General features: G+C 42.7%; 1 protein-coding gene across 2 annotated transcripts in view; it reads left to right on the forward strand.

The window, feature by feature from the left end:
• CERS6 (ceramide synthase 6) overlaps positions 1-20,735 on the forward strand; it is a 150,698-nt gene that overhangs the window by 90,895 nt on the left and 39,068 nt on the right. For both annotated transcript variants that reach the window (XM_084812136.1, XM_084812146.1), the window contains exons 5-6: positions 12,929-12,979; positions 18,296-18,388. In XM_084812136.1, the coding sequence (XP_084668262.1) occupies positions 12,929-12,979; positions 18,296-18,388 (144 nt within the window). The remainder of the gene's footprint in view (positions 1-12,928; positions 12,980-18,295; positions 18,389-20,735) is intronic.

Raw genomic sequence — 20,735 nt, forward strand, 5'->3', positions numbered from 1 at the left:
TTTTTACTTTAGGCTCAAATAGAAATATAAGGATAACATAAATTACCATTTCTGATATAATTATTTACATAGATTTGTCAGAAAAGAGGCAGTAAAAACGATTAGGTTCCATCTTTATATAATTTTGTCAAAAAAGAAAAATGGAGCTGTCCACCCATTCTTTCATTGAAGGTAAAATTTAATAGTCTCCAGTTTTTGTGTATGATTATTTTGGAGTACCAAACATGGTATTCTTGTAGTTTTCCCTAATAATTACAAAACTATAAATACTCACTTCCTTTGTGGACTATGTGGCCTTGTAATAACTTGGCTAACATGTACAAAACTTTACATTAGTAAGGGGGTGGGGGAAAACCCTCTCATACTTCTGAGCTGTCATCAGTAAAATATAAACAGACATTTCTGCTATCTTTTCTGAGCTGGATTTGAACTTGCATTTATAAAACCCTTTTGAAAGAAATATTTGGCAGCTTTTTTAAAAAGCACATTATCTTTTCTAGCATAATCTCAATGAAAACAGCAGAACTCTACATCATGCAGTGTGTAGAATATAGAAGAGCAAGGCTCACTGGACAAATCTGAAGAAAGAGGACAGAATTTGATCAAGGCTAGCAAAGATGGGCTAGGGCAGGGTTAAACGGTAACCCTGAAAAGCAAGGTTGGAACGAAGATACTTGTTCTATTCCTGTGCCCTCTTTAAACTTCTCTATGACTGTGCTCTTATTTTTCTCGCTAAAGATGCCTTTCAAGAAGGTAGTTGAAACCAGCTCTTGGAAACTCATTTCCATGCCTGTGAGTAAGTGGTCAAGTTCAACTTGTATGACATATTATTTTATTTTTAAAAACCAGCAACCACTGGCCCCAAACCCAGAGAGCTCCCTTCACAAATGGGAGGATTGCTAGAAATGTGCTTATCCAGTCCCACTCAGGATTCTTAAAACTCCAGCAAGTGTTTGTTCATATAGATCTTTGTAAAAGGACACGTGCCATATGCTGAACAGGACTTCTACAAGCAGAGCACTTTGAGGGATTGGAGCCACTGCATCCTGTGCAAAGTCAGGATCCTTACATCCCACTGATGGCAATGGATGCTGAAGCTGCTGTCATTTTAGTTAAGCAGATGAAGCGTGCCTTCGTTCTTAAGACAAGATTCATCAGTATTCCTCTCCCGATTTTAATTGTAATACTCGCAAGTTGCTTAATTCAGGGGTAGTGTTGACAATCTTGAGGTACTGGAAGGCCTTGAACTAATGGAAGATCTCCTTGTGACTCAGTACCTAAACTCAGTAATGGGCTGGATGAGGGCCAATAAATTGAAGCTGAATCCTGGCAAGGCAGAGGCCCTGAGGGTGAGTGGTTCCCGAGTCCGGGAGACAGGCGTCTTTCCTGTTCTGGATGGAGTTGCACTCCCTCTGAAAGATCAGGTTTGTAGTCTGGGGGTACTCCTAGATCCATCACTGTCACTGGAGACCCAAGTGGCCATGGCAGCTCAGAGCACCTTTTAACAGCTTTGGCTAGTTCACCAGCTATGGCCTTTCCTGGACAGGGATAGCTTGGCCACAGTGGTACAGGTGCTAGTAACCTCAAGACTGGATTACTGCAACGCGCTCTGTGTGGGTCTGTCCTTAAGGCTGCTCCAGAAGCTGGAGCTAGTGCAGAACACAGCAGCTCAGCTGTTACTGGGAGTTGCCCCTTTTCAGCATGCAACTCCTTTGCTGAGGGAACTGCACTGGCTGCCCATTCCCTACCAGGCCAGGTTTAAGGTTTTTGTACTAGTGTACAAAACCCTAAACAACTTGGGGCCAGGATACCTGAGAGAGCGCCTTCTCCCTTACCACACTGCCTGATCACCAAAGTCATCAGAGAGCATATTCCGGGTGGTTCCACATGGACCTATGGCTTGACTAGAATCCTCCTGGAGAAGAGCCTTCAGTAGGGTGGCCTCCTTCCTGGGAACTCTGTGCCTTTAGAGGTCAGGCAGGTGCCAATGTTGTGTTGCTTCCGGCACCTTCTGAAGATATTGTTATTTCAGGAAGCCTTCCTTGAGTGACCAGCTGCACTTTATGAAATTTCAGAACTTGTTTCTTTTAAAAATGTTTTAATTGTTTTAACATGGTGTTTTATTCTTTTATCTTTGCTGTTCAGCACTCCAAAATCTTTTGATATGGAGCAGTATATAAATATTGTAAATAAATAAATTTTTTTTTTTTTACAGGGAACCATTAAACTAGCCTCCCCCAACCTGGTGGCTTCCAGATGTGTTAGACTACAACCCTCACTGTTGTCAGCCTTCGTGGCCAATGACCATGCTGGCTGAGGATTGTGGGAGCTGTAGCCTGACATATCTGGAGGGCACCACGTTGGGGAAGACTATTAAATTAAACCTATAAAGCCTTACATGGCTCAGGACTGCAGTACCTGACGGAGCACCTCTCTGGGCTCAAACATACCCGTACACTGTGCTCAACATCTAAGGTCCTCATCTGGGTGCCTACTCCAAGGGAGTCTCGAAAGACCGCAACAAGGGAGAGGGCCTTCTTGGTGGTGGCCCCCCAATTCTGGAATGATCTCCCTGATGAGGCCTGCCTGGCACCAACATTGTTACCTTTCCAGCACCAGGTCAAGACTTTTTTCCCAGGCATTTGGCAGCATGTGATGAGTTTTAATTGATCCTGGATTTGTTTTATGGTTTAGCTGATTTCTCAAAGTTGTTTTTATATGTTGTCTTTGTGTATACTGACTGTGTTTTTTATATTTTAAAATTTGCATATTGTAGTTTTAATGTTCTAACCTTTGTAAACCACCCAGAGAGCTTCGGCTATGGGGTGGTATAGAAATGTAAATTATTATTGTTGTTGTTGTTGTTGTTGTTATAAAGGATTAAGTTGGGAATTTGGTGTCCTTAGCCTTTCAAGCTGATCCCCTTCCTTGGAGGCAGAATCTCTGTGGTCTTCCGCCTTCCAAAACAGAGTGCCTTCTCACAGAGCATTTGCCTGAAGTAGGGAAAACTGTATAGACTCTGCCCCCGGGGAAAGAGCACCCGCTCTAAATGTGCCTAATTCCCAGTAACTAGTATTTTCCTCCACATCTATGATTTCCTACTGCTGCAAGCACAGTTTTCTTAGTGTTTTTCCTTTGACTGTTTGAACACTAGGGTTTCAGGTGTATGCTTAATTAGGTTTCCTCTAACATATATGTTTTTAAAAAAATATTGATTGGGCTAACAGTGTTTTAGCAAAATGTAAGGCATCTGGGGTCAGAAGTACTGAGTAAAGGAAATACAGGATCAGTAAAAGAATCTAACCATAAGAAGGAAGTGCTTACTCAGGAGGAAAGACCTGGTGTGGGTTGTATTGTGTGAACAAAAGTTGGAAACTAATTAAGAGAATGTTGATCCATGTGATGAATAAATGGCTGCACATATTGCCCTTTGGACTAAGAGAGTCCATTCAGTAGGGTGGTTCTCAATGTGAGGGTGGTGGCAAAAGAAAATGCAGGGCCAATTATGAGGGGAAATGGTGAAATAAAAGGATACAGTTATGCAAGTGATGTACTAATCATTCAACAGAGCACTTTGGGGGATCCAAGGCTTGCACAAGGCAACAACTGGAGAGAATGATCAGGGAGGGATGAAGAAAGTAAAGCATTTAAGTTCTTCAAAAAGTGGGGTTTTGCATCCAGCTGGTGGGATTGTTACTTACTAGTTAGCTGCTGTTAACTAAGTCAATCAGTGACTTATACAGTTGACACTGCAAGAAGTGCAACCCACAGGTAGCCCCTTATGCCCAGTCTGATGGCTCCTGAAACCCCCAGCATTTGCTGCCACCACCGCAAAAAGGGAGATCCCTGTAGACTGTATGGTTCCTGCCATAGAAGCCTTGTTCCTAGAGTGTCCCAGGAAGCAGTGCTCGAAGGTTCCTGTTTGCTTCCTCAGACACTGCAGGGATGCTTTAGGAACGAGGTTTCTATAGCAGGAACCATAGATACCATTCCTAGAGCATTTTGTCCTTCATTTGGGGGCAGTTCTAATGCCTTCACAATCTCACTGGGCTTTTGATCACACAGTTCTGTCACCACGCACAGCAACAAAGCAGTTATGTGTAAAGGGGGGGAAGCTATACTTATTGTGATAAGCCATACTTCCTGAAAAATTCTAGAATTTCTCCCATGCTCCCAGAAGAAATGGCTGAAATGTTCATCCACTTTCACAGGCTGAGAATAGACCCACACCAGTTGGACAGCATTTTCATCTCCACATGAATTGGTGCTGTCTGTAGTGAAGCCAGCCTAAATGTGTACTCATCATTGACCCAAAACTCCCATGCTGTGGTGAATTGGGGGGGGGGGGCAGGGGGCGTCTTGATTGAGATATGAGTTGTATGTGAATGTGCACGCTTGTGTGGCTCCCACCATGCAGGGGGCACCCAGTGCAGCCTTCTGGGCCAAAAAGATTGTGCACCCCTGCTTTAGCGAATCATATATTGCATAGCGAACTCAAAACACAAGACCATTGATGATGGGTGTTCATTCTACCTGAAGTTAATATGGCAAATAATTCCGGGGCACTTTTATTTTCTGCCAAAGACCTGGAAACCAGATAATTTTTATGTTGCATTGTCAGTAAAGGATGTCAGTACAGCCAGTGTATCTTCTCATCAACACCCCAGTGTTTTTCCGTCTTGCGCTGATTATCCCTTGTTTCATACAGTCTGTCTTTCCTTCTCTGCCACCTCAGTCCTTGGCAAATGACCAATAGTGCACTTATTCTCAGCGTGAAAAAAGTTTGTGCAATGTGTAAATTACATCATTCAAAATGTCTCCTCAAATAATTTGGGATATCTCTGGCAAGATTGCATATAAGGACGAGGGCTTGCCTGTGGAATATAATAGAGTCAGATGTGGGCTGTAGAACAAATTCCTTTTCAGCTTACCAAGGCAGAGTATGATTTCATATTTGGCTATATTTGGCTGCATTGCTAGGACCATCTATTCCTGCACATTAATGTTGATAGATTGTCCTAGTTTTTGGTTTCAGCTGAACAGCTAGGCTGCTGACAAAGGAGACTTGAGCCTCAGAAAGTTATGAATATTTCAGTCCCTTACACAAAGTGAGAGACAGGCTAATCCAACAGGAATGATTTTATAAGCATTGAGTTTTGGCAGAGTTCATAATAAGAATGCCCTATGCTGTGTCTGCTACCATTAACACTCCCCTATTGGATGCACACTGCTGATTTATCAAATGTTTTCCCCATCTTTGTCCTGTTTGATTTAAGGGTTAATAGCAGTGGGCTGGGGCCATTTTGCTTCCTGGAATGATCCAGGGGATTGGGGGTTGGACCTGAGAGTTCTGGAACCAAAATCTTATATCTTCTGTGGACTCCTTGTATGGCTTGAGGTAATGTCCGCCTCTCGCCTGCAATTCCCCATCTGTAGGGTGGGAATATTTGTGGCCTGTTCAATAGAACTGTTATGTGGGTAAACATGGGGATCTGAAGCTCTTTTTATAAAGCAGAATGGCACTTTTCTGCTTTCTTATTGGGAGTAAGTCCTACTGAATTCAATGGGATGTAATTCTGAGTAAACATATTTAGGGTTATGCTGTGTAAGGATGCAATTTTAAGCTTGCCCACTAGGAAATCCCACTGATTTCAGTAGGGTTTGCTCCAATAAACATGTTTTAGGATCAGGTTGTGAAAGTGCTTCAGGGATGAAGAGGATTATGGTGCTTAGATCACTTAAATGTTCAGTAGTAGAAACAGCTATTTATTATTGTGCTATTATTGTCCTAAATTTTATCCAAGTTAGACTCCTATTCATTCCTTAGTAATCATGGTGCTAGACAAATACATTTGGCTGAAACTTTATTACTGTTAATTTTTTTGTATTAACCTTTTTCGGTGGGTGGTATCCAGTGGTGTCATTCTGCAAGTGGAAGGGAACCACTGATTTCCCCTTCCTCCTTGCGGCCCATCGCTTGCCCTCCAGATCTGCTCTGGAGAGTTGGGGGACCTTCCAGAGCAGATTTTGGGTGCACGGGGGATGCTGCAGGGAGGAAAAGAAGACGGGAAAGTCCAGTTGCGTGAGCAGATTTCCATACATGTGAGGGTTGGATCTAGTTGGATCCAGCCTATTAACTCTATTATGATACTTTAGAAAACCATAACATAGAATCATAGAGTTGGAAGGGGCCTACAAGACCATCGAGTCCAACCTCCTGCTCGATGCAGGAAGCCTGATTCCCAGGCAGTCTCCCATCCAAGTACTAACCAGGGCTGATCCTTCTTAGTTTCTGAGGTCAGACAAGATAAGGCGCATCCCGCCCTTTGCTCAATCTCTTTAAATAAATATTGTAATGAGGCAATGAGAAAGTTTGATTAACTTAATTATATTTGAAGTTGTTTATGTTAAACATCATAGCAGGCAGTAGGCGTCCATTGCAAGTGTAGGGTGTTGGATTATAGACTCATCTCCCATGTAGAATTTTCTAAGCAGTGCTATTGTGCAACTCCTCTGTAGCTTTATGTGTGGCTTGGTTGGGGATACCTTGTGGCAGATCACAAACCTTTGACTCCATCCAATAATTTTGTGAAGACACTGTGCCTTCCTTTTACTTCCATCTGTGCACTACTATGGTAGCACTGGATGCTAATCAAGCATGGCATGGTGAAGCTCAGTGAAAGGAAAGGAAAAAGTTAATAGATCTTTCTAAAATCCTGTGTTAGTTGTATGCCATAAGAAGTGGAAAGGATTTCCCCTGAAAGGATAGGATGGACATTATCTGCTTGTCAAAGTTTGTCAGAGATACATTTGTGGAAAGGCAGCTACAAATCCCTGTTGGGAAGCACAGTGTGTGTGTGTTTGTGTGTGTGTGTGTAATATATAATTTCATTATTAACTGACTCTGTGGGCTTTTAGTCTAAATAGAATTTCTAGGACTTTGGCAGAGTAGGTCAAGATGGTATCTTTTGCATATTGGACCAACCAACCACTTAAAAAATTACATAAACGTACATTTTGTTCGATCATGCATGCTCAGCAACAGGCAGACACCCAGGCCTCTTTTGCAGTGTTATGCACCCCCTCCCCCAAAAAAATCCTAAATCGCCACACACCCCGGCAAGCGTAAATTTTGGAATGCTGTATTATGGGAGCTGTGCGCTCCGAGGGGAGGCCTTGTGTGCTACCATGGGAAATTGATGTATACAGCTTTTCAGCATTAGTATGTCATGGAGGTGCAGGTGTTGGACAATTGGAAAGGGTGACGGAAGGAAGCAGCTTGAAGTTCTGGTTCAAGAATCTGGTTTAAAAGAAGGCCTTTAAGGCACTTTCAAATTCAAGCATGGAAACTATAAGTTAAGCCTCTTGGGCTTACCCTCTTTGCCATGCAAGCAGTAAACATGTATTAATTAAATCTTTCGAATTTAGAAGTGGAGCACAGTGAGTGTGCACCTTCGATATTCTGATAAATTTGAATAGTTACTCTGCTAGTTTTATTTTTGGTCAAATATACACAAGATTGCACTTTGCCACTTAAAATAAGGTATCCAAGAGACCGGTTGTCAAAATTAAAGGTTCAGAATTTAAAAGCATATGTCTCCTTCAACCAGGAGTCTCCAACCTTTTTGGACCCATGGGCACGTATAGGAATTATGAGAAACTGCTGGGGGCACCACCACAAAATGGCTCCCAAGGATGATGTGGCCAGTCACATCATGGCTGCTGTGGGGGCCTGACTAGGCGGGTGGGGAGGAGAAATAGTAAGGCTGGAGGCTGGGAAGGAGGGGAAAATAGCAATGAAGAGGGGTAGAGAGGAGAGAGAGAAAGCAAGGATAGAGGCTAGAAAGGGAGAGAAAGAAGAGTACCCAAACGTTTTCCAAGGTTTTTATGGAAAAAAAAATTGAAGGAGCCAAGGGGTGGAGACCTTTGTGGGCGCCATTGGAGGTGTCCACGGGCACCATGGTGCCGTGTTGAGGACCCCTGCCTTAAACATTAATCCAGCACTGATCCAAATTTCAGTGTTTCCCCCAGCCTGTAAAGGAAGAGAACTTTATTATGCAAAGGAAGAGAACATAAAACCCAAATACTGTTATTACAGATGTGATTAACATTTAAAACATTCAGACTGCATAACAGTGGAATACAGGTGGAGCCTGTCTTTCTTAACTATACAGGTACTCCCATGCCTATGTAATATAATAATAATAAGTAATAGATAGAAGATAAATAATGTTGCACAAGGCATAAATAATGTCTGGGTTTCGCTTGCACATGTTGTAGTAATGGCTTGCTGATGTGGAACAATAGGGTGTGGGAAGCTGCTTTCCCCTTTTCCTTGTGGGCTTTCTGAAGGCATCTGGTTTGCTACAGTGGGGAACAGGATGATGGACAAGATGGTCTTTTGATCTGATGCAGTTGAGTTCTTCTTAGTTTCTTCTACGTTGGCAGTTTAGCAACCAGTCAGGAACACTGAGAAAATCTATCTAACCAAGTGGCATCGCACTAGGGAGTAGCGTACACAGGGCAGCTGGCACTGACCTCACATTCTTCCTGGTATGCGTTGCTGATTGGCCCCAGGAGTGTAACCAAGTCACCTGTAGTGATAGAGGGGCCTAGAGATCCATTAAGTTCATTATTGGTACAGTTCCCTCGTTAGTAAGCCTCTGAGCATGTGAGAGGAGTCAAAAGGCCGATAGCGGCCTCAGCACATTCCATACTAATGAGTGAGAGTGTTATCAAGCACTCTGCCTGGGAAGCGAAGTTTGTTTGTCTTAAAGCTACAGGTGGCTGTGCTGAGAACCACACACTGTTAGTCCATGCTGAGAATGAATGCTAGGGGGCGCTTGCTGCTGTCATGCTGCCTCATTGCTAACATGTATGCTATAAAACCCATGTTACCCCATGGCTCTGGGTTCAGAGAAGCTGTCTGATCCAACCATTGGGTATGCCTGTGTGCTGCTTGTACTCAATAAAGTGCTCCTTGTAAGTAAACCTGGGTCTGCTTTATCACTGTCTTGGCACCTCTAAATTAAGAGGTCAAAGACCACGGCTGGGGCAATACACTGATTGATGAGGTCAAGCATTAGCTCTATTCCAAGGAGAACAGGGCTTGCAGGACTGGGCTCACCTGTGCGGCATATCCAGTCTCTGGAAAAAACCCTCCATTTCCCCTCTACCCTGATTATATATATATCATAGCAGTCTGCACAGAACTGAAAAATATTGCAAAGTTTTCAGTGACATCATCAAGTGTTGAGGCATTCTGGAATTTTTCTGTCTGCATAAAAAAACATCAGTTACTTGCTTTCACAGGAAGTTTTAGTTTGCCTTGGGAGAAATTGTTATGGTGTTGCTAGCCTTCTCTCTGTTGTAGATCTGTTTACTTCTCTTGAGGTTTCTTTTTCTCTAAAGTTGGTAATGCTTACTGCAGATGATTTGATCCCCTTTCATTTGCTGAGCGCTTTTTGTGCATATTCACTTTTTTGTGCATATTTTTTGTTTTGTCCAATGCTCTCTTGTTTGCTCATTTTAGGTGCCTCTCTTTTTCCTTCAGATCAGCTGCCTCCCTTCTACTCACAAGCTTTCTCATCTTTTTTTTTTAAAGCTTGTCTTGACTTCTGCTTTACTTCCTGCCCTCCTGCCTTATGTTCTTCCTTATTCCTTCCTTATCTAATGGTATTGAATGTGCAGTCTTTCATCAGTGTACTTGTGGTGTTTCCTCCATACTGCCTTCGGTTTCATTCTATCCAGATTCACGAGCTTACTCAAGTTTATTGAAAAACTGTAGTTGTTCAAGGTGTTCAATAAGGATTTATTCGCTACAAGGCGATTCCAGTATTTGCTGCATAACAGCAGCAGCATTTCTATCAGATAGCTAGCTGTTAAGGCCAGTTTGTGCGCACTTTGCTTAGAGCTTTATTTCTCCATTACCTGATATTTGGCAGCTGAATATGTGAAGTGACTTTCTGAAAAGCACTGCGTGGAAGTTTTGTTGCTGTGGTGTTTGTTCTGCGGTGCTCATTCACACATGGGAATCTTCGCTAGAGGTGGCAGATATCACATGCATGTGTGTGAACCAGCCCTTGGTCCAAGCAATAGCCTAAGAAATCCAGAGTGTTTGTCATAGCCTTCCTAAGGGAGGAAAGACATATGTATACCACTTTTATTTTAATTAATGTTTTGAGAGCTACTCTAGTGGGCCAAGCTAGTTCTTGGCTTCTAAAGTATCAACCTACTTAATGGTTTTAGTTCTCTGGCTTAAATGGACCAGTTCCCAAGTCAGTGACATTTGATTTGAGCTTCTCTGCTAAAACAAATCATTCATCTAAAATTATCATTGCAGATTTGGTTGAGGATGTGTCACCGTACTCTTAAACAATAGAAGTGCATCTCTTTTTCTTCCTCTTTGCTAATAAAGTGATTGTCCAATTTTCTGCTTCCTAAATTACAATGTGTATCTTATCTCTAGCCTGATTAGAAGGAGATTATTGTTTTCAAGAGAGCACTAATTGTGTGTGAGGTTATTGTGAATGATCAGTTTCAAAATATTTGAGTAGCTTCAGTTCTACAAATGCAATGGAAGTAGCATGTAAGGCTATACAAAAGGCTCATCTAAATTCTTTTGTGGAGTGAAATGAGGAGCTACCACCAACTCCAGTTTCCCCCAGGCTGCATTAAGAAGGGGGGGGGCAGGGGCTGCATCTAACATGGCCAAATAGATGCAGGGGTAGCCAAAACATCTGGAGGGCCACAACTTGCATCAGCCTCACCCAGAAGGGTTTATTGAAGGGTATATGTATGCAGAACAGCCTTTTAAAAAAATCTTTTATGATTTCTCACATAATGTGGATGCAGATGTGGGAAAAATAGATGCAAGAGCAAGCATGAGCTTCAAGTTCTATGCTTTTCCTTGCATGCCAGTGGAACACTGTCTCCACAGCATAACAGAATTCCACATTTTCAATTACTACTAGATTACTAACTGTTGTGATTTTGTGATTTTGTTTATGCTGCCCCTCCTTTCAAGGAGCTCAACACAGCACACATTGTTTCTGTTCCCCACCCACTCCCTACCACCGCCATTTTATCCTTGCAACAATCCTGTGATGTATTTACTCAGCACAGGTTGGTACATCATCTGAACCTGGCACGCAGTACAGCAGGGGTTGCTTCTTACCCACCCTACAACCCCTACTGTAAGTTGTGGGTTGTAGGGTCGGTACGAAGCCACCCCCACCGCACACCAGACTCGGACAACACGGCAGCCTGCACTGCAGCATGGGTAATTATGCAAACAATGGGGCTGGGGAGAGAAGCCATGATGGCTTCTTTTACCCCTGTGATCGTCCGAACCCAGACTCTGTATAGCGTTTTCAACGGGCTGGAGTAGCCGCTGTGAGAAGGGAGGGGCGGGGAATCAGTGCAGTTTACCCAGCCTAAATCTGTATCCAATCCATCACATTTCCCTGAGTTCAATCGAAAGTGGAAGCTTTCAGTCTCCTCTGTTGCCTGAAAAAAGAGGGGAAGGGGATCACACCAACCGAAAGTTTGTTCGCATAGTAGGACATCCTGGTTTCCCGCTGTAATGTCTGAATCAGGCCTATTAGAGCTGTATGTAATGCATTGATATATTAGCAGCACAGGGAAATAACTGCTCTTTAAATGTTGTCAAACACTTAAAAAAAATTAAGGGACTTCATGTTCTTGCATTTTAGGAACTTGGAGGATAGTCAGAAATCTTATGCAAATAATCAGGAAGCCTGTGAGGGTTTTCTCTGTGAGGATCTCTTCAGCTGTTAGTTCTATTGAAAGGAAAGACTATTGGATGTTTTCTTTAAAAAAAAATCCTTGTTCTCTTGTGTTTACGTATGTATCGCAGTATGTATCTTAATTCACCTTGGTGTAACTTTGCCACTGGATATTCCAGGAAGGCTGAATACACTGACTATTCATCTCTTGATATTTTGATTCAATTTCTTTGCCCGAAAAAATACAATAAAAAATCCAACCTATATTAAGGAGGACTTGTGATCACTGTTGGATCTACGCTATGGACTTCTGCAGTTGATATACAGTTGCTATAAATACTGCCTTAGGATGCTTCCAGATGGAGGAGTCTTACTGCTAACCATCAGAGGGCATTGTGCAACTATTCCATCTTTTCTTATTTAACAGACTGTCCATAAGAAGCAGTGGGGAAACATGGGAGGGCTAGGAGTATAAGACATCATCTGGACCCTTTGTAAAATTCCATGAATGAGTCAGGGCAATGGTGCAATATAAGCCTCATCTGGAGGCACCTAATGGCTGCGATGGGGCGAGCTTGCTCATTCATAAAATGGCTGCCATGCTGGGCATGGCTAGTCACAAAACACTCATTTCCCAGAGGCAAACTGTTGAAACTAAAAGAAAAGTAACTTGCCCAAGAACTTAATTACAAGACAGAAGTGGGGTCTGAACTCCAAAACAGAACGCCTTGTTGTGAACCTAAATGAAGATAGAGCTGGAAGGCCAGCACTTCACTTTGCAGCATACCAGTCTCCCCAGTTCTAGAACATTTAGATAGCTGTTCTCAGCTCTTTCCTTTTGTGAAATCTATTACATCTTGATAGCCACGATAGTCTCTCTGCATAGAGCCAGAATGTTTCAGGCTTCTAGATGCTGGGGACAAAAACCAAGGAACAGCTGTTGTCTTCAGTGCCATGTTTGTAACGTTCCAGAAACCAGCATGGCAGTACTTCGGTTCTAATACAGACCTACAGTTAGGAATAGAGCAACTCATTGATGAAAATAAACCATATACATTGTTAATAATAAGCCTTTTTAGTTTTGGTATTGATTGGTAAGAGCCAAATGTCTGTGATTCAAATGCACAGAAGTTCCTGTTGCATTCCTCAACATCTAAACTTCTTTTTCTTTTTTCTTAAAGAGTCCCTGGCTGTGGAATACCAAGCAGTGCTGGGCTGGATATCCATATCAGGTAAAAAGAAAAAAGCCAGCTACTGTACTACATGGGAATAAGTATCAAATGTTGAAACTGAAATTGCAGGAGCCCTTGAAAGAGTTATAGCTCCCATCATGCTGTTGTCTAGGTGATGGAGTGCAAGGAGGGGCAAAGGAGGAAAAGGGGTTTCCTTTTTGGTTTCTCCACTCACCACTGCTGCTTCCATGCAGCCAATGAGGGAGGCAAAGGGTGGAGTGTGTTTGGATGAGATAGCTCTGCGGGGGGAGGACAACAGAGACAGACAAGATGGGGGAAAGCTAAAAACTCTCCCAGCCAGAGGGAGAATCCACTCATCTTGCCTTTTGAGGCAGGTTTTCCAAGACCCCGTTCTTGAGCCTGGCTCATGAGAACTTCACCAGCATTACAAACTAACACATTTTAGGGGAAGATATGGAAGACTACATTTATCATGATGCCTTCAATTGCCTTCAATTCATTAATAAGATGAACTTAGAATTTAATGTTTAACCATCTCAGATTTCAGAAGGAAAATTTGAACATGTTTAAAATTCAAAAGGGGGAAATTGAATTCTAAAATCTTGCGAGTCTTGGAATGCGCAACACTTCATTCCAATATGGTAGCACCAGTGAGTCTTGTGCTGACATACCCGAAATGGGGGCTCTATCACTCCCTCTAATAGCAATCTCAGGAGGGACCACCGAGAGACCAGAGAAGAGATAGCAGTTTGGTCAGAGGAACCCTGAGACTTACAGAACTACAAAAACCTTTTCAGTCCCCAAGAAACAGCCCAATAAGTATGGAGCATGTTCCTTAGCCATGAAACATTGAGTATCAGTTGGAAAAGAAAAATGGAAACCAGGGAGGGTGGAGTCACCTGGAGGAGGGTATGGTTGGAATGCTGAAGAGGAGGTAAATATACTGTTAAGAGGTAAATGTACAATGAACCCCTGTACTACTGAGAAGCAGAGCAATTTGGAAAGTGTTGGAATGAAACCCTTTTAGGGTACAGAAAAAGCCTCCTGAGTGTATATAATGGGAGAAGGGACTTTCTGGTATTTAGAAATGTTTAAATAAAAGGTGTAAGGTGGGGCTGGGGGGAATAGAGCAAAAAAAAATTCTAAGTACTATAATGGACACTGCACACTATCAAGGGCTGTATGAAATATATTTGCAGCACTTAAAGCATCATTTAAATCCCTAGCAGCTTGTACCAGGCTTTTCTCCATAGATGGAAAAATTTGGGTTCTCCAAAAAAATGAATAAAACTCCACTGTCAGTTCTAAGGCAAATACATGTCTTTAATTGGGGTAACAGTTTCTGCATAATTTAAAATCACATTAAATTCTCTATATAGAGGTAATGGCTGTTTATTTTTATAAATTTTTGTACAGAAGCACACTCTCCCCACCCAGATGGTATAAATCTGATGTCAACGCTCATATTTTAGTAATTCTAATGAAAATATGATCCTTCAGAGAAGAAAACAGAACTAAAAGCTGTGGGAAGTAAATACATTCTTCAGGGAATGGCTGTCCTGCTTCATTTTCAAAGGCTTTCTGCATTCTTGAGCAGCTTGCTGTGGTCAAAGTCTCTTGCATGTTCCCCTGAGGCAACCATATCTGACAAGTGAATATTATTCAGTAGCATGGGGAAATAGCAAGATGTGAAGCTTTGAGGTCAAGGGCCAATCTAGTTAAGATAACCTTTGTAATATTTTTTACATTGGACAGGGAGCGTAATAAAGGACACGCTGTTTTACAAAATGACCAGGCCGGACTTGCACTTTGGGCAGAGTTCAGTGGGTGTGATTGGTTGACTGGCTTCCTCAGTGGAGAGATGCTCTGGAACAGTGGGAGGAGGATGTTGGGAGAAATTGGGGGAGGGCAGCCCGCACTCACATGACAGCTGGTTTGGACCCAAGCTAAAAATCCAAAGTAGCTCAAAGCAGCATCAGCTATTGCAAGGGGGCTTTTCCAAGCCTCCTGTGTGAGTTGAGGGACCCTCTGGAATTGCTTTTGGGAGCACAAGGGGCTGCGGCTGATGATGGTAGTGCCTTCTGATAACGTATCAGATTGGATCCAAGCCTCATTTGTTTCCATTTTGTTTTCTTTTAGTTTTTCTAGTTTTTAAAAGTGTTAATGCAACAAACTGCTGGTTGAAAACATGTATATTCCCCAGATACACTTGTCAGAGAGCCAATATTTGCTACATCTTTTTGTCAAATGTGCACTTGGTGGCACACTCAAGCGTAATGTGCGAAACAGCTCTTAGGGGGGAAATCCCATTGAGTCCAGTGAAACCTGCCTCACTTTTAAGTGTCCTTCAAGTGGAGGGTCCATAAAATCTTCCTATTTGTTTAACTAACCTGAAAGATGTGTGAAGTTCTTATTGCAGTTAACTGAGTTTTCTGTCTTGAATATTGAAAAATACTGAATATATCTAGTGAAATGTTTAACATGGAAGATTATCAACACCAACACACATCCCCCATGGAAAATGAGAAGTGTGCTACATTTGGAACATCTAATAATTTTTTTAATATGCTATTTGAGAAATTGGGTGCATTCCTATAATCCTGTTACAACAACTGGGTAGTTCTTAAGACATGCAATGACCCCAGCACTGATCCTGCAAACATCTGTATTTACTCTTAATATGAAAACCTGATCACGTGTAACACTGCACATTTTTCTTACATACTTGATTTTGTGTTTGTATTGGGTCTTTCCCCGGAGTGTTGAGCAGGGGAGTAGCTAGGGTGGAGAATTACTATCCAAAATAAGGTAGTTCTTAGTCTGTCTTTACATTAAATATGGGTTTTTAAATGCACACATGCTTACATGACTCCAGGCTGCATATCCTGCATTTTTCATTGATGTATTGAAATATTTATAACCCACATTTCAATTTAAAATCTCCAGGAAAGCATACAAAGCACTCTAAAAACAATACAAAATTTAAATGCATCATATAAAAGTGAACTGATTTAATAAAAGTTCTCTACAGAAATTACAATTAGTAAGAGCAATCATTCATATTCAGAACATACAAATACTCAAAAACAGCCAATCATCAGTAAGCTTGATCTTCATTGCAAGAATAGCAGTCTTAACAAATGGCCCTCTTTCCTTTATTTAAGTACAAAGGGATGGTTTGCATGAGCCCGTGAAGAAGACCAACTATATATTTTAGCCTTGTAGAATAAGAGGCAGAAGGAGCCAAAGGGAAGATCACCTATCTATCATTTCCCCCTCCATCGCGTCAGTCAGTTTAGCCCACAGTGTGCCACAAACAAAAACTGGAATGTGCCACTCTTACCAAGCAAATTGCTCCAGATTACTTAAGGGCACAATCGTATGCATGTTTAGACAGAGAAAAGTCCTACAGTTCCCAACATTCCTAGCTGGGAAATGCTGGGCGTTGGAGGACTTTTTTCTGTCTAAACTTGCATAGGATTGTGCCCTAATACATACTTGGAATAGATAGGCTGGTCATATGATTCCAGGCATAAGATGGCTTGTGTAATTCAACTAGGAAACGGTCTTCTCTGTGGCTACACTTATTATTTAGCCAAGACGGTGACTGGGTTCACATGACATGCTAACCCACGATGGGTTTTCTGGAACAATCCATGATGGGTTAGCGTGTTGTCTGTGAGCTGTTTCCTCCAAACAACCCACCCTGAGAACCCGTGGTCTACAGTAGGGGTTGTTTTACCTATGGTGGGTTAGCGTGTCATCTGTCTCGCCAGCGTGGGTTACAGAGATCCGTACAGGGCCGCTGGCAAGAGTGGCCAAAAATGCTGCCACCATTCTGCTCCTCTCGAGCGGTCTCTGTTCCTGAGATCTGCCTACCAACAGATTGCACTGGCGCTCCATCCCATTCGCTGCCCGACTCCTCACTCCCCCTCCTTTGGCAATGCACTCTGCAAAGTTGCTTTCACTCGCATGTGTGTAATCAACAGAGTGACTTTGAGCAAAGTTGTTTTCCTAGCACAGTCAACTGTGTCTCTGACACCAAAGCGTCTGCCCCCCCCCCATGTGGTTCCCCAACAGTTTCACCTGCAGTTAAATCCTCACTTTTCCATGGAAAAGTAAGGTCACACAATTATCCAGTAGTGCATCTTGTGCCTCCCCATAAGGGGAACCTGTACATTAAATTTTGCCCCATTTCTTCAAAGTTTCAAGGAGTTGGAGCCCCCCACTCCACCCCTTTTTGGTGTAAAATTCCCACCATGTAAGCATCCCTCCTTTCCAGTCAGGCCATCCCTTCCCAATTCAGCAGATGCTTCTTTCTCTCCCATGAGACAGAACCTCCCCCTCCAAATTTTCACTGCCACCATCAGCTCCCAAGCTAACCATCCAATGCCCCCCCAAACCTGATGCCAAATAGTGCTTTAGTAGATTCAAAGCAGTATTAAGCAAGTCCAGTATTAAGCCAAATAAGCTGCTTTCTATGCCAATAAAAAATTCTTTTTATTCTGTGTTGTTGATTTGCTGCTAGTGAGGGGGGAGCCAGCAAAGTAGGGTGGCAGGTAAGGAATCTCATGAATCTCTCTTCTCATGAGGAGAGTTCCACTCATGGGATGCTCCTACCAGCAGAAGGTGGGGAGGCGGTTTTTGTCAATTCCTCCTTCCCATGCTCAGGGTCCTGCAGTGGGAAGCTACTCTGGAGGGTTGGTGGACCATCTAGAACAGTGTGAAATGTGTGTGGGAGGAAGGGGGAATTAACTGATTTTAATTAGGTAGCTTCTAAGAGAGCCAAAAACACAACATAAAATAGAACTGTTGGAGATGGCCTCACCCCAGACTATGTAATATTTGGTCAGCGCCTGATTTCCATTCGGTCATTACCTTTTTCCATTTGGCTCTACCCTGTGTTAGTAAGGTTCAATGTTTTACAAACGCTTTACATTTTGAAGAGTAAACATTACAATAAATAAATATTGAGCCAACAGAGCCTGTGAGAGACATTTTAATGTGTACGAGAGAGGTCCTAATTTTCAAAAGGAGGCAAAATCACTACTCTGCCATAAAGGGATTTGCCCTGTCTCTAATTCATGACGATATTGATAATGCAAACAAGAGATATTAACTATTGTCAGCATTCAGTACTGAAGAAGAAGGGGGGGGGGGAATAGGTATTAGTAAGAAAGCGCTTTTCCTCACCAACTCTCCAGATGCAGGAGAGGAACATTCTAGAAATGTATCAGGTAGGAAATATTCTGTGGATGACCTGAGGTTTTTCCTAGTCTAGTAAAGACGTGAATTGTTTCAGGGTTATTTAACTTCTCTGATTCTAATCTCTTTTACTTTTATATTTTCTTTTAGCCTCTGACACCTGAGCTTCATTACTACTACATAGTTCAGCTGTCGCAGTATTCATCCTTAATGTTTACTCAGTTCATTGATATCAAAAGAAAGGTAAGAGCAATCAGTGTTTCTAAAAACATGAATAGGATGCTGTAATAGGGCTGTGTAAGCATGCTTTGCCTAACACTTACATGCTGAATTAGCAACATCTTTTTTCAGGCGGTGAATTCCTGTACAAGTTCTGTGCTACTGAATTAATGATGGCAACTGTGAATGGCTCCTACATGTTACGGCAGCAAGATGTATGTGGGCTGCAAGATGTGCTGACATGTTTGGATTAGCCTGAAATGGTTTTCACATTATGACCTATGTCAAGATGACTGTAACCCTGTTCAGACAGACCACCCGAACAGCGTGGCTTGGGTGTGCATTTGCTTCACGTTTCTTCCCTCCCAAATAGGATGTAGCTTTCCCTACTCGGTCACATGTTGTAACTGCAGATATCTCTGAACAAGGTTTATGAAGAAGAAAATGTACACACAAGCCCTGTTCAGGCGTTATACCTGAATAGGGCTACAGTCATCCTGACATAGGTCACAAATACTCCAGAGTCAGGATTACCACAGTCCATTGTATTTTGCTGTAAAGTGGAGGAACCTCCAGGTGTTATGGCATGGTATTCTGTGAAGCTTCAAAGAGGGATTGGCATCATGCTAGCAAACAGCAGTCTCTGTCATTATCATAACAGCCTTAGTGTTAACTAACCCGGTTGTTTTAAGAACAGTTCAGAGTGACTGACAGCCCAGATAAACCTTTATTATTTATTTATTTATTTTACATTTATATCCCGCCTTTTTTCCTCTTTAAGGAACCCAAGGTGGAGTACATAATCCTCCTCCTCTCCATTTTAGCCTCACAACAACAACCCTGTGAAGTAGGTTGGGCTGAGAGTCAGTGACTGGCCCAAAGTCACTTAGTGAGCTTCTGGCTTCTAGTCCAACACTCTAGCCACTACACCATACCAGCTTTTAAACCAAAGATGCTCAGGTGAATGCTGATAGGTGCCTAAATATGATTGCGAGTATTCAGTTGTGTAAGTCTGAAGTAGCTCTGTCTTCAGACATTTGCAACATTTAATTTGCTGGAGGGTGGAGGGGGCCTGCCAGAGCGGGAGGGGGCCTGTGTGGTGTGGGTGTTGCAATACCTGGGGAAGTTCACGTCATACCTGAATTCTTCCTATCAGTAAGGTTGCACCTAACTGTATATCAGTGTCAGTGCAAAGTGAGCTGTCTATCCTGATTGGCTCACTATGTCCGGGGTCTTGGAATTTCAGCTGCAAATGTGCCTTCTTGAATCTTGCATGCCGGAGCAAGCGGCAAGGAGGAGAACAAGGCCACATCATTCAGTTCGGTCCCGCTCTTGCTTCAGTGTGCCTGATCTATGGAAGGCTCCGGTGTCAGAGAGGCCCAACTAGGCTTTGAGTTGTGGTAGACCCGGCTGCCTGGAACATTGCCTTTCTTCAGTATGGCAGGAAGAGGAAATCTTCTTTCCTGGGGAGGAGCATAATGCAAGAACCCAGGGTCAACCTATGAAGCTGACTGGTGGGAGATTCAGGACAGACAAAAGGACGTACTTTTTTACTAGTGCATGGTTAAATTTTGGAATTTGCAACCACAAATTATAGTGAAGGCCACCAGTTTGGATGGCTTTAAAAGGGATTAGATAAATTTATGGAGGATAAGGTTATCAGCCAGCGTGGTGTAGTGGCAAGAGTGTTGGACTAGGAGCTGGGAGATCCGGGTTCTAGTCCCCACTCGGCCATGGAAGCTCACTGGGTGACTTTGGGCCAGTTACAGACTCTCAGCCCAACCCACCTCACAGGGTTGTTGTTGTGAGGATAAAATGGAGAAGAGGAGGATAATGTAAGCCGCCTTGGGTTCCTTGCAAGAGGAAAAAAGGCAGGGTATAAATGCAATCAATCAATCAATCAATCAATCAAGGATGTATATTACTTCCAGTGTCAGAGGCAGTATGCTAATGTTCACCAGTTGCTGGGAACATACCAGTGGGAGAAGGCTATTGCACTCATGACAATACTTATGGGCTTCCCTCAGGCAGTTAGTTGGTGACTGTGGGAAACAAAATGCTGGCCTTTGGTCAGATTCTGCAGGTCTCACACTGTTGGTGTGTGTGCCTGCCTGCATGTGTGCGTGTGATGCTCTCTAAAAGTGTGTGTGTCTGCCACACTGGCATGCTCTCTAAAAGTAAGAAAATAGGAAGGGGATATGAAGAAAGAGCCTGTCTCTTAAGCTCTGTCCATTACAGATTGAGATAAATCTGCCATTCTGTTTCCACCAGTCTGGAAAACCAATGAATGCATTGAGGTCCCAAGCACTTGTTAATCGACTTCAAAAAAATCCTGCCTATTAGAACCAATGGAGATGGCTCCACTCCTGAC

This window comes from Heloderma suspectum, chromosome 1 (assembly GCF_057233095.1).
Source record: "Heloderma suspectum isolate Gila_16-S chromosome 1, 16-S_ref, whole genome shotgun sequence".
Lineage (NCBI taxonomy): Eukaryota > Metazoa > Chordata > Lepidosauria > Squamata > Helodermatidae > Heloderma > Heloderma suspectum.